General features: G+C 43.0%; 1 protein-coding gene across 1 annotated transcript in view; it reads left to right on the top strand.

Annotated features, from left to right (window-relative positions):
* galnt9 (polypeptide N-acetylgalactosaminyltransferase 9) overlaps window positions 1–18,711 on the top strand; it is a gene marked incomplete at both ends in the record, with an annotated part of 63,298 nt that extends 44,587 nt beyond the window's left edge. The window contains 5 exons of the mRNA XM_084457676.1: window positions 5,925–6,110; window positions 7,469–7,606; window positions 9,725–9,820; window positions 15,952–16,119; window positions 18,565–18,711. Of these exons, the coding sequence (XP_084313802.1) occupies window positions 5,925–6,110; window positions 7,469–7,606; window positions 9,725–9,820; window positions 15,952–16,119; window positions 18,565–18,711 (735 nt within the window). The remainder of the gene's footprint in view (window positions 1–5,924; window positions 6,111–7,468; window positions 7,607–9,724; window positions 9,821–15,951; window positions 16,120–18,564) is intronic.
* Between the last annotated feature and the right edge of the window lie 770 nt (window positions 18,712–19,481).

Here is a 19,481-nt window from a genome sequence, read left to right on the forward strand (position 1 = left end):
GGGCTGATTTGTTTTGCTAATGCTGCGGTGGAGGCCTACGTAGTTACAAGGGAGCGTGATAAGACGACTCGGAACGTGGCCGTGACATACATGAGAAGTCTGCGGTCTGCCGCGCACCACCTGTTTCCTCTCTGAATCACCAGTGCTCCTCTCTCCCTGGAAAGGTCGTCGCTGATGAAACGTGGTGCCCGTCAGATGGCATGTTCTGTGTGGTTGCCTGTTTAATCAGGAGAAATGTACCCAACCTCAACCGCATTTGCCTGCCCTGATGACCCCTTTTCAGAGTAGCCTATGCCCTTCAGAACAATGAAAATCTACCTGTAGGTAAACATTAAAGTCAAATACTGAGCTGGATCAAACATAGACTTTGATATCCCGGTATGCAAATGAGGCTTAGGCTAAACCACTAGAATCAACCAATGCTATGGGCTTTGGGGAATGATATAGGCCTAGCCTACCATAACTATCTTTTCATTGCTTGTTCAAGCTGATATAAGCACCAGTAGGGATGATTTCTGTCCTGACTAAAGATACATATCGCTGGCATATCCCTCCGGTGATCTAGCTATTGTTGTGGTGGCTGGGACTCACAGGAGAACACAGTGACAAGCAACACCAACACATTGCATGGATTCAGCACAGCTATTTCAGATGGACAGATAAAACATCAAATAGCTGCCTAGTGGTGAGCGTGAAACCGCACGGCTAATTGAACTCCTTGCATTCTGTCTACGCTCACTAGCGCTGTGTGTTTTATCCGCTCTCCGATGTGCCTTGCCCACAACGTGTCCAAACATGTCACATCCAGGCATCGCACTCTGCTTGAGCAGTCACAGTCAAGCATGCTGTAGGCTTTATCAGTGAAAGTCTCTGAGATACTGAAGAAACTCCAAGGACTGTACTGCCTCCTGTCAATCAGAGGCACCCAGTTAGTTAATGGGTTTCTGACCTTCAGGAAATTGTTCCAGAAACCTATTGATCTTTATTTACTTTTGGTGCCAAGGTTTTCTTGTACTTAAAGTGTTTGCACACACAACACAACGCAACACACAATCCACACTCTTATTGATTACACAGTACAGTAGAGCTTAGGCTATACAAAGATTAGCTAAGTAAGTAATTTTTTATTTATATAGCACCCTTCATAGCACGAGTGCACAGAGTGCTTTACAGTAGGAACATTAAAAGTCCAATCAGATACATACAAGTGCACTGAATACATTAAAGAGAAAGAGTACACATAAACATAGTGACATAAAAGAGTTCAGTATCAGGGGAAAACAGGCAAGCTGAAGGAGAGAGTGTGGCAGATAGAGACGGCCTAGCACTCGAAGGCTTGTCTGTGTAGGTGCGTCTTTAGCTTCCCTTTAAAACTCGCCACAGACGCAGCAGCTCTCAGATCCTGTGGGAGCGCGTTCCAGAGTCCAGGAGCCACAGCCCGAAAAGTCCGATCCCCCTTCGTCTTTAGCCGCGTCCGAGGCACTGTCAGGAGCCCCTGGTCAGACGATCTCAAGGTCCGGCTGGAGGTGTGGTGGTGGATGAGGTCACAGATGTAGCTGGGGGCTAGTCCGTGGATGGCTTTGAAGGTGAAGAGCAACACCTTGAACTGTATTCTAGAAGAGACAGGTAGCCAGTGCAGGGCGGCGAGTATGGGTGTAATGTGACAAAACCTTTTTGGCCTGGTAAGAAATCTGGCAGCTGCATTTTGGACAAGTTGAAGATGGTCAATGGATGATTGATTGAGACATGTGAACAATTAATTACAGTAGTCAAGCCTGGATGATATAAATGCATGGACAGACATAAAGCTGTAGCTAGGCAACATGGATAGGGCCTATAGTACCTGTGAGTAAAATGGTACAAATAAATCTAATCATCCAGGAAAGGGGTGTATTGGCGGATAACATGCTAGAACTTCATTACCTCTGCGCCCAGCGAGAGCTAGGTGAGAGGTAATGTTTTCGGTGGCGTGTTTACGTCCGTACATCCATACGTCAGCAGGATTATGCAAAAAAATACCGCACCAATTTTCATACACTTCTAGTTTAGAATGTTATGTCTGACCATCTTACCACTGAAGTCAGTGAACTGTTGACATGAACGGTAATAGATTAGACAAGCAAAATACTAGAGAGGAATCCAAAACAGTAGATTGATTTCTTAAGACAGGGTCAGCACGGATCATCAATATTGAATTTAAAAGGCTTTGAGAGGCTTTTCAGTCAATGAGGTTCACCAATTGGAGGGTCAACCGAATGAAACTATTGTACTATACCAAGGGTGTATAACAGTGGGACAGAGTCATCTTTCAGAGCTTGGTCGTGGGTCAAAGGACAAATGCTTTGGAGGCCTTTATTAAAGTCGCACAGAAATGAAAAAAGCATTCTGTCCCATTTTGGTTCATATAATTGCTCATAGTGTTCACCTATTCAATGATGTATGCTAAAAAAAAAATAAAAAAAAATCTTTTGTTGTAATCTTATATGAAAGTATAGAATTTCTTACTTCCTGGAAAACGGTGGGTCACGTGCAATTACGACACCAGGTACCTTAGATTTTCAGCCAATAATCTCACGACATCCACCTTGTCAATCAAAACTCTGCAGCCTCAAGTGTTGAATATCCTGCCCGCTCGATAACGTTCCAATGAAATTCATCTAAACGTATGTTCTGCCCTTGCAGCCCGTTTCAGGCAGAAATACTTCAAAGCGCGGAAGCAAAATCTTCTCCAACTTCCCTTTCGGTGTATCTTTAAAGTTTAGTTAAACACACTGACATAAACACACTTGAGTGTAACTGCACATGGAAGTTAGAATAATAGAGGCTTGGATTAATGTTTGATGTCCCTCATTTCCATGAACATGACACACTTTACCATATTGCTTGGGGCTCAGTGATGCAAAAACCTTGCCTCTGTGAATTTCACAGACCTACTTCTTAGGAATTTACACAGCTTATTCCGTTTTGTAAGCAAACACTCAGCAAGTACAGTAACTACTCTATTAGTGAAATGTTTGTTTTGCAATGGGGCTTATTATTTAATGAAATGTAATGAAATTTCTGGTACAGGATAAAATCCTATATACCAGATTCAAACAGGCAATACAAATATATTGAACATCATGTTATAACCCAAATAATCACAATCACACATCTCCTCCACTTAAGCTCATTCACAACATACACACACACACACACACACACACACACACACACACACACACACCATCCCTACAGACTCTACATATCCATACATACAGTATACTGTACATACAGTATACATGCTCTATATGTCCAGTAGATACTGTACAGTACAGTATCACTATACAATATACATAGACACCTACTTGGCTACCACAATATGGTTAGTTAAAATTCCATAATTGACCAAGTATCAATCAGTGCAATCGCACCCCAGCCATATAGTTATACAAAAATTCCTTTGTTGATCAGAATTTATCTAATTTAATTTTAAAAGAGTTAACTGAAGGAGCTTGCACAACACCCTCTGGAAGTTAATTCCATGCTCTTACTGCATGAAGTATAAAGAAATGTTTGTTCCCTCTTAACTCATTATTCCAGAATTGGATGACAGTCTTGGCTGTGGAATCATACTGTAATTATATTCAATAAACAAGCTTGTAGATCTCAGCCATGTCTCCTCTATGTCTCCTACAGTAGATGCTAGGGTTGGTAATTGTAAGGCACTTAGCCTCACTTCATATGACATTTCTTTCAGACCCAGAATTAGTTTAGTTTACAGTAGCTCTTCTCTGAACCTTCTCAATTTTATCTGTAAGGCCACCAGACAGAGCATGCAAATTCTAGATGAGATCTCACCAATGCTTTATAAAGTGGTAAAAATAGCTCCTTACATGAATTTTAAAAAGTTCTAATTATCGGCAACATAGAATAGGATTATGTGTGGTGAATTTCTGGAAATCAACCATGTTGTACAGTATGCTTCCACAAATCACAGTGGAATAGTGAAGCTTGCCCTGCATAGCACGATTTTTGAGGCCATATAGTATCACCCTAGTGATTGACATAGGGACAAAGTGAGCATGAACACCACCCACAGTGCATATTACCTTGTATCAAGTGTCAGCATTTCTTACATTGCTCCATTATAATTGAACATGTTCTTCAAAACAATGGTGATAACACCGGCAGTCCTATTACTCTCTAACACCTTGAGGTGATAAATCATGTTTAAGATATTAAATAAGCATTAGTAGCACTGGTTAATGCTGCTACAGCTCCTGGCTGTAGTTTGTGTATTATTCTGTGGAAGTGGGATCACTTTATGCGGAAAAGCATGTGGTAAAGTCGGGGTTCAGAGGAATGTTAATGGCTTGGAACATCTGTTACACATTGTGATCATTGTCATTAAGAGACTGTGGGTGGCAGTGGCTCAGGCTCTTTCGTTTAAAAGACTAGAGTGCATTACCGTATGCTATTCTTTTCTAATGTCTGCTTGCTAACTGTAGCTAACTGCTAGACAGCTTCTTTGTGAATATAAATCCTTCATTATTGTGTTTGCAGAGCGATTCACATTTCTTTTTGAGTCAAAATGCTTTTCCTAGAACCCATAATTCATTCACAAGCGGGGGCGACTGTCACCATTTTTCTAACTTGGGTATCGAGTTGGTCACAGTTGAGTGTCGCTGCATTTCTCCACCCCCATAGTCAATCAATACTCCTTGCAGTGATGGACTTTTTTTCCCAGCATGACACACATCTACACTCTATTTTTATATGTTAGCCCTGTGCACACGCAGACACTTTTCAGCGATCCAGTGTCAGGCTTCCAGTGTGTCAAAGGCAAGTCTTCTGGGACACTCATCTTTACGGGTATTCCCTAACAAAACCATTTTCATCTCCCTTATTCCACTCACTTCAGCAGAAAAGAATGGATCTTAATGCCTATTTGCTGCATCAAGTACAAACAAGCGATTCATGAAGATAAACAAGCAGCAAACCGGAAATCCTTCCAATACAAATGCTCTGTAGCATTTAAAGTCGCACTGAAATTAAAAAAGCATTCTGTCCCATTTTGGTTCACATAATTGGTCATAGTGTTCACCTATTCAACGATGTATGCCAACACAATTACAAAATCCTACTTTTGTTGTAATCTTATATCAAAGTATATAATTTCTTACTTCCTGGAAAACGGTAGGTCACCTGCAATGACGACAACAGGTACCTTAGATTTTAGGCCAGTAATCTCACGACATCCACCCGTCAATCAACGCTATCCTTCTATCGAATCTGTCTAAAGTTCTAAAAATCCGTCCACTTGTCAATGTTCCAATCAAATTCCTCTAAACTTATGTCCCACCCTCATAGCTTGTTAGTGTCGGAAATATGTCAAACTGCAGAAGTTAGATCGTCCGTTTCAGTGCGACTTTAAAGGATGACTCCGGATTCCATCTCACATTACAGCCCCCACAGTAGTTTTGTTTTGAGAAGTCTCATGTCTCAAGTCTCAAGTCTCAGGAGTGTGCATAGGAGTATGAATGATGTACAATATGAAGTTGCAAAAGAACATCCCACCCACTGTCTAACTTGCAATTAAGGTTTAATGTAATCAGCACTAGAACCTCATAAAAAAAACACATCCAGGTGGTGAAGTAAGTGGTAGAGGTTTAGTAGCCTCTAGTGCTGGGGGGTGTTCAAATTCAGCGAACATAGCAAATGTTTGTGAACATTTGCAAACTATTTCAAACTATTTTAACCCTAACCCTTTTTTCAGTTAGCTTTGTGTTTGCCGCGAAGACACACGGACACACACAGATGGACACACATGTCATGTACTGTATAGAAGCAGCTGCACCGCTTAAAAAAATCCAATAAAAAAAATGCAGCTTTAAACCACCATAGAACTCACTCTAGATGATCTTGTGCTCTCTCTGCTGTAGGCGTGGCAGTGTGGAGGCAGCATGGAGGTGCTGCCCTGCGCCAGAGTGGCCCACATTGAGCGCACCAAGAAGCCCTACAACAACGACATTGACTACTACGCTAAGAGGAATGCCCTGAGGGCTGCAGAGGTCTGGATGGACGAGTACAAATCCCACGTCTACATGGCCTGGAACATCCCAATGAACGTGAGTCTCCCCTCTCTCCCTCCTACCCTCCCTCTCTCCAAACCTCCTGCCCAGTCCCTCTGAACAGTATTGTACATGCCGACAAGCGAGGTATCTGCCTCTCTGGAGACAGGCATCAACGGATATTCAGAATTCAGATTTCATCCTGTCTGACCTTCAAACCTTCAGGGTTGGTTTCTGAATGCTGACTCGTGGCCTCTGAGAAGACTAGAAGCGCACAGATTGAGAGGTTTACACATCGGTTTAAACTTAATTGCTTTCAAGGGCCTTTGAAACGGCACTCAAAAATAATAAACAGCTATCCTCATCAATAATACAAGGTTAATGTCGAATACTAATTTCTCCGTTGAGCACTGCCTACTGCGAACGATGTCATTGTCAGAAATGAGCCGCCAAGGCTTTGAAATGCAATCCTTGTAAATGTGATGATTTCCAAACATTATTGTCAATAGGAAGCAGCTTGGATTGTTGCCGCAGTCAATCCAAGCCACCTGGAAGGGACAAATCGACGTAATGATCACAGCTTAAAGGGGGCCAATGCATCTGCAAATGTGGCAGAAACCCCGTTCTGGGGAGGAATCAGGAATTCCACTGGAAATGGAATCAGACTGGAGCAGCCCACAGAGTTGAACGTGTCAGACAGGCACACAATGTACCACAGGGTAGTGCAACCCTCTGACAAACCAGCCAACATCGTTCGTCCAATGGAATTAAGAACACCGTGGCACACCGCTATTATGCTACCCAAGCTGTCCTGTGGCCTCTGAGTTATTTTATGTACTGTACAAATACCTAATGGTATGACTAATCTATCTCCCATTCCCCCCCACATGGAAATACAGAGTTGTGCTATTGGCTAGGCGGCCAGCCGAGAGTCCAATTATTTTCGGTGGGAGGGCAGAGCCTATATGAATCGACGCAGTCGCCACACTAGTCCAAGCAGAATCTTCTCAGTGTTAATTTTGCAATCATAAAAACAGCAGACCATGCTGGCGTTCATTATTTACAAACGCTGAAATATGGCTGACATTGATGGGATGTCTTCAGAGTCTAAAGAGGCAAGAAAGAGTGTTAATGAGGCGATGCGTGTGTGCACGCGCACGCGTGTGTGTGAATACGAGAGAGATAAGAGGGGAGTCCAAGGCACAGAGTAGTGCAGTTATTAGGCATTCCTTCCATCAATCTGGGGAGCCACCTCTGTGGTGCCAGAAAGGCCGTGAGGGCTCATAATTAAGCAGCTGATTAGAATTTGCACAGCAGAGGATCATGTCTAATGGAAGAACAATGAGGGTCCCACATGACAGGAACCATCCATCCATCTCTTAACCAAACACACGTTTCTCATGTGTTGCCAACAGAACCCAGGCGTTGACTTTGGGGATGTGTCAGAGCGTGTGGCTCTGAGGAAGAAGCTGCAATGTCAAAGCTTCCGCTGGTACCTGGAGCACGTCTACCCAGAGATGCGCATCTACAACAACACCATCACCTATGGAGAGGTGAGAGAAAGACTCAAGCTCACAAAGTTATTGTGCATTTTTTAATTCTGTCCACAGCACATAGCTACATAGCTACTATCAGAAGACAGACTAAAAGCTGCGGCTACATTCTTATGCAGCTAGCTATTACCACGATAACGTTAGCTGCTGTTAACATGTAGCTGCTATAGTTAGCTAGCAAGCTAACGATAGCTGCTACTACTGTATTAGCTACAATCTAAAGCAGAGCTGTTTACAGTCTATTGGCATCTTACACACTAACTTGTTTCTGTGTGTGTAGATGTGTGTATGTGGTCAAGAGGAATCCAATGATGTCCACCTCTTGAAATTTGGTTGATTTTACTCACCGCGAAGATGACCAATTTCATGCAACAGCTGTACATGATTATGTTCATGCACAATTTTACAAGTGACAGAATACAGCTGCTGAATGTAAACTTCATACAGTACATTGGCCGGTTGTTGAGATAATCGTGGACACCGGTCGTCGTCCTCCAGTTCTGCGATTATAGAAAATACCATGACCACAAGGGTCTTTTTCATTGGCCACACAGTGACAGTGATTATTACACGTGTGAGCGGCGAACACAGCACACAACACACTAGAGTATGCTTTCTTCAGATGTCCCTTGTAGAAATTATTCCCTGTATTTGTCCCATCCAAGCCGTCCTCCTCCAGGGGCAGCCAAGAGCAATGGGCAGCCATTGTTCATGGCGCCCGGGTGTAGCCGGTGCAATATAGTTCTGCGCTGTGTTGTGCTGGGTGATAAACTGCCAGGACTCAAATGCAATGTTTGGCGAACGCTGATTTATTTTCTCTGAACACAAAAAAGAAACATACAGGCTCTCAGTCAGTTTCTCATTTGGGCTATAGCCTTGGTGTTCGCGGGCTTTCGAAAGAGAGCTGTGCGTGAGACAACAGGAAGGCCCAGAGACCTTCTTCTTCCACGGCGCCACCATGCCGCACGTGAGCGAATTTAGGGTTCAGTGGAGGACACTTTGGCACAGTGCCGGCCCAAAGAGAGAGTAGATACAGTACAGGGTATAGCCTATACAAATAAATGTTCACATACTGTAGCACTCACAACATCCACAGCTGACAGTCTATTTCACTCCCTCTGTGCTTCAAATATTATATTTTGAAGGGGAATTAACTTATGAGTCATCCAAAGATATAGTAAGGTATATTGTTTCCATAGCAACACACTGCAGCCAAAAGATTAGATGGAATTTCCTCATAATGAGTTTTAATTAAACACTTATTAGTTTTTGATGCCATCTTGATTGTTTTCAGCTCGACTGCACAACCCCGCACAGTGGAGATTATGACAGGTCTAGAAATGTAATGCTGACAGTAAGACTCCATTTGAAATCACTGCAAAGTACCCCCTTTTCCCTTATCGATTTCTCCAATGGAGAAAGAGAAAAAAATCAATAACCTTTTCAAACACATTGTCGGCATATATCAAAATTAACCTCTGTATTCATCAGGCGCTTTGGTCCAGGTCCACTTAGTCTTGTATGAACGCTCTACCTCTGACACCAAGCAAATGGATTCCTCAGAGCAAATCCCATTTGGGTGGCACTATTTCAAATCTGACAAGCCTCGGAACAGTTACCTCGTGTTGCCATAGCAGAGCAGCTGAAGTGAGAGCTCATCTGTCATTGGTTGGCACAGCTGGAATCCAGCACTGACCAGACCAGCGGAGCGGAGCCTATCTGACAACAGACATGATAGAGTAGATATCTCACAATGTACCTTGTACAGTATCTCACAACACATTCAGATGACACAGTCAGACGCCCCTGTTTGCACCCTGCCACCAGGCTCACAGCTGGGACAGAGTACAGGTCTCTGTGAGCGTTATCCTAAGAGATATCTATGAGGAAGACTAATCACTACAGTATACTCTTACTCCATGAGATACTATAAGCTTAACAAGCCACACGGTCTTGCATAAAGATCAAAAGCTAATACAAAAAGGTTGGAAAAATAACAGATGCATGGACCTTACGCACTAACGAACCCTGGATGTCATGACTTAGGCCCTCTGATGCACAGTGAGCATCTCCCATTTTCCGTCATCACGTCTGCCTGTCCTGTGTGGTGTGTTGCAGGTCAGGAACAGCAAGGCCAGTGGCTACTGTCTGGACCAGGGGTCCGAGGACGATGACAAAGCCATCCTCTACCCCTGCCATGGAATGTCTTCACAGGTCAGAGGATAGACTTGTTCTTTCTTGTTCTTTCCCTGCGTTCTAAACCATAATTTTGGTCTTTTCACAACAAAAACACAGCTAAAATCATTACGAAATCATGACAAAATGTAACAAAATTAATTTTCCCGTCAAGCCTTTCACAGTGGTCTTAAGAAGTCCAGACCCTACCATGTCATCCTGGAGTGGAAGTAACTCATCTGCCCCTGTGTATGTCTGTCTGTCTTGCTGCGTTGAAGTGCACCTCAGAAATATCGTATATTAGTAATATCTGTATTTACAGTATTTACAAGTTATTAGCACATGAATGGCATCCCAAAGTTGTAATAACAACTGAGAAATTGGGAAATAACGATGCTACCCGAGTTTCCAGGTTGACGTTGCGCGTCGTTTTGTACAACAAAGATGGCAGAAAGTAGCCTATGGAAACCGTGTCAGCTTACTGACGACATACAATTCTATATAACATTTCGTTATTCTGTTCATATAGCTATCATTTGCACACTTTCGTGTTTCAGCTATTAGCTGTAGCAAGCAAGCAAACCTTTTCCTATTGATGCAGGCCAGGCATACAATAACATTACAACATTGATGAGGGAGTCTAAACATTAAATGAAAGACGTAACATTAGTACTTCTACTAGAACACAGAATCTGTCTCTCTGTCTCTCTGTCTCTCTCTCTCTCTCTCTCTCTCTCTCTCTCTCTCTCTCATTTGTTTGTTTTAATCCACTTCCCTCTTTAAGCCCCCTGAGAGTTATATTAAAGAATGTTCAATGAAAGAAATAACGTTAGTCTAAATGTGTAACTATGCCTTGTTATATTAGCCTATGTCTTGCATTCTACAAAAATAGGACCAGGAACTCTGTGCTACTTGCTTTCGGTGATTATAAATCAGCCACAATAAACAACCTTCGTTCTGGGGCCTCATTTATCATTGAGGTACGCCTTCTTTTACACAGTCTTTTTCGCGATTTCAGGCGTACGCCATTTTCCCCCCCCACATTGCGATTTATCAAGCCGAAAGGGCGGAAATTTAGTCGCCTTTCTCCGCGCTTTTGTACGACACTTCTCAAGTTGTCGTACCGATTTACACGGTGTTCTACGCCCTTTTTGAACACAGGGGGAACTGGCGACGCAGGTGGTGCGTCGGTGAATTACTATGTTTGACGGAGAGAATAAGAGCGACAGTTCATGAACGCACAATCATGTAGGCTAATAGCCCAATTCAGCACCAATATATATCGCAATGCAAGATTAGACGTGTCCTCTAACCGGCTCATTAATGGTCCGATATGGATTTGTTCCCCAAACTGAACCTATGCGCTGTCCCAAACCTTTCCGCGCTATATGTCACACACCTAATGCAGGCACTCCATCAAACGGCAATAATTGACCAATTAGATTGTCATTAATATGTGATCATGTGGACCTGTTTGCTCTTTGGTAAGCATATAAATGACAGTCCTCCTGTGCGTAATGCGAGCCTAAATGAATCCGGCGCTACTCGGCCTACTGGCCGAGATAGAACTCCAAAGAGGTGACGGCGATGGCGACTGCACCCACATAAGGGCACCATCAGTGAATGAATACGTCTATGTGAATCGCTAAAATGTGCACACTAGAAATACCCAAATCATATGTGACGCCGACATGCTCATCACAAGTGTAGTGGCACGGTGGCCTGGCTCCACGCATGACTCATTCATCCTGGCGCACAGCAGGGTAGGGGCTAGACTGGAGGCAGGCGCTGCGCGTGACGGCTGGCTTGTTGGTGTGTCCATAGCCAAGATACATATTCTTTGTCTTATTTACTTTAATCTTTATTAGCATTTTCCATCCATACAACGACAATACAATAAAACATAAAAACTTACAATAACAGCTTATGGGTACTTCCATCCATGCAGCTTTTTTTTCTTACTCAAATATGACAATTTTAATATTAGTGGTATCATCACACTTCCTTCTATAATCCATCCATTTTTCCCATCTCCCTTCAAACTTTCCTTCCTGCATCCTCAATGCATAAATAAATCTCATAAATCTCCTCCACAACACCCACCACTGCTCCTTGGTTGAGGGTTCCACCTTATATCAAGCCCTCATTATTGTCTTTTTACTAGCAACCAATAGTACTTTCACTAGGTATCTGTCCCCTCCTTGTACATCATTCTGTTATGTTTGCCAAGATGTATATTCAAAGCTGATAAGAATGAGAACCAGTCAAGACCCCACCACAAAATGAGGACCCAAGCCCTCAGCCCCCTCCCCGTCATGAGGTTTACCAGCGGGGCCAAAGGGCCCACACTGAGGTCATCCGCCAGCTATGAAGACATAAACAAGTAAGGTTCACATTTCTACCATTCTATTGTCTGTTGGTGGGTGACTGTGTGAGGTGTGTGAGTGCGTTTGTGAGTGAATGTGTGAGGTCCGTGAGTGTGGTAGTGAGTGACTGTGTGAGGTCCTTGAGTGTGGTAGTGAGTGACTGTGTGAGGTCCGTGAGTGTGGTAGTGAGTGACTGTGTGAGGTCCGTGAGTGTGGTAGTGAGTGACAGTGTGAGGTCCGTGACAGCATGTGTGAGGGAATGAAGTGCAGTGAGGATGTCCTGTTGGCTCTGGTGGTGTAGTGTGGTGACCTCCACCAACTGCTGAACAACTGCCCCAATCCCTTCTGCCATTTCCCTCTGGGCCTCTAGGGTCATGAGCCTCCAGCACAGCGTCTGATAGGAAGCCCAGCCCTCAGGGACCCTTGAGGCAGGGACGCTGGCAGCCGGAGGTGGAGGCGTGGGCGGTGGAGACGGAGGCGCTGGAGATGGCACTGGAGGTGGAGGCCGGTGCGCTGGAGGTGGAGGCACTGGAGGTCGTGGCACTGGATGTAGAGGCTGCAACCGGCGGGGGCACGACCGTCAGGTCGAGGACCACTGCAGACTCCCCCTCCTCTGAGTCCCACCCCACGTCAGAGTCTGGAGAAACAATTTCAGTCATTTTCTTTGAGTTTGTCTGTTAACTTGATTATGCATTAAACATTTTATTGTGTAGCCATATTCAATTGATATGTTTTTCTGTTGGCAGCCAAATAAATGCTTAAGTGTGATTTACCGGGTGATTTAGATGAGTCTTAATAATGTGGTCTAACATTATGAAGTGGTCATCTGTGTTATCGTTCCCTGTTTTTGGTCCTGAATCAATCATAGCCTACCACAGAATGTGTGGAATGTTTGTTTTCCTCACAGCCATATAATACAGCATGTCCGTGTAGCCTACGCCACATACAGGATGCACGAAACGTACAGTAGGCTACTAAACTGTAGGAGCAATCAGACAAATGTAGGCTCGTACAAATAGCTTACCTTCCGAAGATGATTTTCTTTCCTCGCGTGGACCTCACCAACAAGCACATGCACCTCCGTCTCCGAAAAGTTTCTCTTCTTTCCGCGTTTTTCCATAAACGTCTTTGTCTGTCCTAATGCTCCACGCTATATTATGTCGGTTCCTTCCGGGGTATCCACGTTGTGCCCTGTCATAGTTTTGACCATATATGGTTGAATTTGGGCGTGGAGAGGGCGGAACACGGGGCGCGTGCGCGTACGCTCTCTTCTCCGCCAGTCTCGGATTTCGTGGCGTACAACATTTTTGATAGATCCGAAAAGCGTGTAAATATTCTCGTCGTACGCTACATTTCGCATTTTCCGCGTTTTCGTCGTACGCCCTCTTTTACACCAGAATTTACACGCTCTTTGATAAATGAGGCCCCTGGTGTCCATGTTTGTTGATGTTTTGTTGCTCTTTCCAACCAAGAGCACTTGAATGTGTGTATGTTGTAATTACGACTTCACAACTGTAAGTACGGGCTTCTGAGGGGCACTTGAACGCAGCATCCATCTCTATCTCTCTCTCTATCTCTCTCTCTCTCATTTGTTTGTTTTAATCCACTTCCTCTTTAAGCCCCCTGAAAGTTATATAAAAAAATGTTCAATAGGTGCTGACCGGTTAATGCTAGGACAAGCAGGGCTGTGACTATTTCAGTTGTGCATAGCAAAACAAAAGCTTACGCCAGAGAAATAATCATGCAAATGTTATTCATGCCCCCCCCCCATACGTCGAGTGACATGTTTATTATCAGTCGCATGCCGCATATAAATCAATTGTTGAGCTCTGGCAGGGTCCCTCCTCCTCCTTCTGGGGGACTTTCTGTGCAATCCAGCAATGTAAACCAGCAATGTAAGTCTTTAATACTAGCCTAGGTCGAATCCAAGTTCTGAAAGAATATTTATTGTGTTTCTTTTAAAAAGTATTGTCTTTTGTCCTTGATCTCTGAGGATGCGTTGACGGACAGTAGCCCCGGGCTGAGGCAGTGTTCAGTATGGCAGGCGTGGGAGACAGACCTGACCTCCCTCTAGTCTGCTCTACCCCCTGGGCTGAGACCTGCAGGAATGGCGCAGCTACAGTATGTGTGGAGCGCAATACACGGATGTGTCTGGTGTCACCTTGTGTTGTTCGCCATGACGTATTGCTAAGAGAGGCCACTGAAGTCCCCAGGAGATCTGTGGTGGCTGGGGTCTGAGGGTGGGGTTGTTCACACGTGCCCCTACTACTTTGACCCCCCAGTACAGAGGCCATGTGCTGGTGGTGATCATGGCTAAGGTGGGCCTGGATATGATCTGGGCCCCTCTTAAAGCCCAGCCGTAATCTGTGTGGCACTTTGCGGCGCTGTCACTCGGGCCAGAGTATGGGCCAGAGTTTACAGAACTCCTTTGGAAAATTTTCCAGCGCCGTATAACACAAACATATTTACCCTCGTGTTACAATTCAGTACAGGAAATGAAGTTGTTAGGAGGACTCGTGATTAACTCGACCTCCAAAAAGTGTCTCCAAGCTTAACAGTGCCAAGAAAGCTATCAAGCATTGACGTTCCTCTTTGAGAATAGGTTAATTGGCTTGGCAGAATCATTTCCCCTTGTCAATAATTTGTTATGGTCCTATTTTAAGTGCATTAGGGATATGACGGCATCCACTCTAAGCTGTAAACACATATTTAACAGGGCTTCTAGGGGCTTTCCCTGAGCCCTGTGCTCGTTTACACCACTGATATAAATCAGCTTAGAGCTTCTTAATGCCGATAGACCAGAGTGTCAAGTCAGTTTAAGCTCTGGGAAACTAAAGTGGAGAGTGAATGACAAAACAAATCGCCTTATCTTTTAGTGTCTATTAGCCTTGTAGCCAGGGCTGCAATGTTCAGCCTGGGTGAAGCTAACCGCCTTTGTGTGGAGAAGAACAGCTTTGTAAGCAGAGCTCAGTGAATTTTTATATAATCAAAATATTTTAATTTCATCTTCTTCAAACAAACATCCCACTGACAAGAGCCTTGAACTCAACAACATATTGATTCTAATTGGGAGTCTCTCTATCTATGCTTCTCAATGGGTTTTTAAGGTGCCCAACATTACCCAAAGAACACCTTGTTTACTATGTCTCCAACAGAAGTGGGTGTAAAGGCTCTAACAGTCACAACTATCTAGTAGCTAGTAGACAGTAACTGTCTCTAATACCAGAGAGTTACTATCAGCACAGCACACATGGCTTTGAGCTCCCGGGCTCGCATATTGTTCCTGTAAAGCCAGGTTCTATTCAGTTCAATTGATCCACCCTGGCCTCCTGTTCAGGGTCATTGTACCTACTTATGGGTGATTGTGTGTGTGACACTAAGCCGTATTGAAGACCCCCTATCTCTGGCATCTCATTTTTCAGAGAGGATCACTGGTATGAATAATTTATGTTATCTCTACTGTGTCCTTACGTAATAGATACGCGCAGACACTGGGCCTTTCATGTGCTGGATTAAACTGGCCAGGATCATGTTTGGTGGGGAACATCTATAGCATTAGTAAAGGATATACAGTACCCTGCATTGGAATACTCAGAGAGAAATATGATAAACTTAGCGACACAAACTGTGGTTCATTCACTTTGCTATATGAAACAAGATTTGGATGATGACATTCTGTCTGGTGCACTGGTGAGGGTGATGCAACAACAGTCAGTTAAAATATTCAAGGAAAAGTGGAGCATTGATGGGGTCACGCTGCAGCTATCTTGACTCACAGCATGGTGTTGTTCATCTTGTTTGCAGCTTGCCCGCTACTCCACAGAGGGCCTGTTGCAGCTAGGACCCTTGGGTTCCACCACCTTCCTGCCTGACACAAAATGTCTAGTAGACGATGGAAGAGGACGCACTCCCAGCTTGAAGAAATGTGACACTGTTTCACGTATGTCCCAGAGGCTGTGGGACTTCACACAGGTAAGAAAGACTCTGACTCAGGTTCACATTATACTCACTTTCCTTACAGTAAGGTGAAAAATTGGTATTCTGATCATAGATATTAAAGAGCATAATTAAAAAAGAAAAAAAAGGAAAAAAGAATCGACATTTTTGATCTTATAATTAGGACAACTTTTATATATTAAAAATAACATCTAAAAATCCATCTTTACAGACACAAAGGGCAGAAATATGATGAAAAGGGGTTTTTCTATGCCGCGCACCAAAAACTCATTTTTTTCATATTTCAGCGATGACAGCAGGGGGGAGTCCCTGACTCTGCAGGCTGTCACGGCCATAGACGTTACAGCAAACGGCTAGCTATCTGCAATAGCACATACTGCAGCAAAGTTACATTAACTAGAAAAAGCAAATGCATCCTGCCATTTTTGTTGGGGTAAACCATTCACACAGCTATCCTAATTAGTTACATCTGAAAGATAACTAGCTGGTTAGCCTAGCAATCAAACTGGTGATTTACAAGATATAGCAATCAACTTCAAGTGTATCTTTTTCTTGGCTAGAATCATAGTCTAGCTTTATTAGTCAGCTCGAGTTTAGACATACTGTACTGTAGCATGTAGCTTCAAATAGATCTAGCCTATAGCTAAACAGGTACTTTTTTCTGTGAGAAATTGAATATTAGACTTTCACCGCCGCTCCATGGCGTTGGGTGGCTGACCGTCTCTGACCTGACTGACCTGGAAGGCTGAGGTTGCTAACGTAAGGTTTGCTCTCTCATGCCAAGAACCTACGCTGGACGGTTTCCTTCCATTCCCCAGCCAACTCAGTTGAGAAGGTTCTAAATTTGATTGACTTACATTCGTTCATTATGTTCATTCTGAAGAACACAAAGCATATTGGTAGGCGAGGCAGATAATAGGCCTAGGCTACTGTAAGCCAAAGTCTGAACAATATTAGGTCGACCCACCTTCTAATTGAGATTGAGATCAGCCTTTATTTGTCAAAATGAGTAGGCCTAGCCACACGAGTGATTAAAACAAGGGATTTAGCGTCTAACTTATTTGGAACTCCGCTTGGCTGTTTTTTGTTTTTGTATTTTTTTTTCTGTGACTCCTGTTATTCTTATTTCCAAATTAATATTGACTATAGTGTCCATAATTGATTGGTATAGCTCAAATGAGCAAATAACCTGTTTGATTGTTATAATGTGAACACAGTGTATTGTTGTTGTTGAACTCTGGACTCCCCCCTGCTATGTCACTTCCGGTTTGCTCACTAACAAAAACAACTCCAGAAGTTGCTGTAGTGTGTATTTTATAAAATATTTATGAAAATAATTTTCCTACAGATTGACTCACTGGGGTCTCCAACCTGCAATGTGCTCTTTAAGGGGAGACATACTGTAACAGTTGATTGTTTTCCTTTAAAGACATCCTGACTTTCTACTGCTAGCTGCAATTTTTATGCAGGCTCTCACTGGGCTACAATGGAAGTCAATGGGGCATATGAAAATGTGTTGGAAAAACTATGATAAAGTGGTTTTCCAAGACGGGAAGCACAGGATGTAATCTTACCAGTCTCAGTATGCTCTCCTGTGAAATGTATCGCAATCCAAATGTTTTTACATGTTTGGCATGGCTTGGACATAAGCATTCCCCTGTCGCTTGTTTTCATTGTTCCCACTTATGGCAAGTCATGCTTAACACCTAAAAATATTCAGATTGCGATACATTTCACAGGAGAGCATACTGAGACTGGTAAAATTACACCCTGATCTTCCCGTCTCAGAAAAGCACATGTATCATAGTTTTTCAACGCATTTACGTATGCCCCATTGACTTCCATTGTAGTCCAGCGAGAGCCTGCATAAAAACTGTAGCTACTGTAGCTCAATACTGGAACGATCAGTGAAATTATGGTCTCAATTTTTCAGGTTCATGGTAGGCAGACCACAAATAGGGCTAAATGTCAAAAATAGCACACTACCCCTTTAATGTGAAGATTAAACTGGTAGAAATTCATGAGGATATCTTTAAAGGAAAAAAGTACTATTCACCTGTAGATGTTTTCATCGGTATGGATAGATAAAACGTTAAAAAATATGTTTTTAATGAAGTCTGGGCATTTTGTGTTAATATGGTGATAGTATACATGTTATAGTAGAATAATGAGAAAAAATTAGAAAAAAATGTATGAGTGAAAGAAAAAATTCCATTTTGCCTGTAGTGTCTCCCCCTAAAATAATGATTATGATATTGATGTTAGGAGGTCTATACACACAAGCAGTTCAAACACTGTTGTGTCCCACTCATTCAATAATAGAAGCGATATCATGTGTTTTTTGCCCTGAAGTCTGTCTCTGTTGAGAGGGTAATCACAGTCATTGAACAATGATCGCTGGAATCAAGTTTGTCTGTAAAGTGTTCATGCTAATAGAATAATGTCATGTCTTGTCTACAGAATGGTCCAATTATCAGTCGTGATACCGGACGCTGCCTAGAGGTTGAGATGTCCAAAGATGCCAACTTTGGCCTTCGACTGGTGGTGCAGAGGTGCTCTGGACAAAAGTGGATGATTCGAAACTGGATAAAACATCCGAGGCACTGAAGCAAAACATTACCTTAGAGAAAGAGACAGTCTTGGATTGTAAAACTATCAACAGTTGGAGCATTTTCCATATGAAGCATAGGCCCTGAACTGGAGAATACAGAGTGTGTCAACTCAACCATGGACGTTAGGCGCTGAGCCCTCCCTCAGGGCAAAGAGCTTTCAACTGCTGAATCTTTTGAAGAATAATGATCAATACCTACAGTATGTTGAGCTGAGCCTGAGGTCAAAATATGGAGGACAGACAAGAAAGTTATTAACACATTTATAATGTCCACATTCATGTTTAAAAAAAAAAGAGAAAAGTAATAAGAAAAGAGTAATAAGAAACTGGAATGCAATTCCCAGGTGGTTAAAGATCTCAAGCAAATGTGTTTTTTTGGTTTTGGCCAGTCATAGAAATCTTTGCTGATGAGCAAAAGGAGAGCAATTTCAAAGAAGCCTTTGAGCAGATGAAAAGATGAAATTGCTTTCAACTGCCACATCAACATATAATTAGTTCAGACTATGATTTCAGAAATTGCTTTAGACATCATACTATCCTGGTGAGAGATTTATATTGCTCATGCCCGAGAAAGAAACAGTTCTTTTCCAAAACAAAAGGCCTCTCTTATTTTTCTTTTGACTGTATTGCTCATAATACACTAGAGCAGTCATGTGCCTTTTTCATCCCTCTGCTTCTTCTGACCAGGGAATGTCAAATCCCTCAAGCATGTACAGTACAAATGATTTTAAAGTGAATAATATATAAACCAGTGTAAAGATGTCTA

Source organism: Borostomias antarcticus, assembly GCF_949987555.1.
Source record: "Borostomias antarcticus genome assembly, chromosome: 23".
NCBI classification, from domain to species: Eukaryota; Metazoa; Chordata; class Actinopteri; order Stomiiformes; family Stomiidae; genus Borostomias; species Borostomias antarcticus.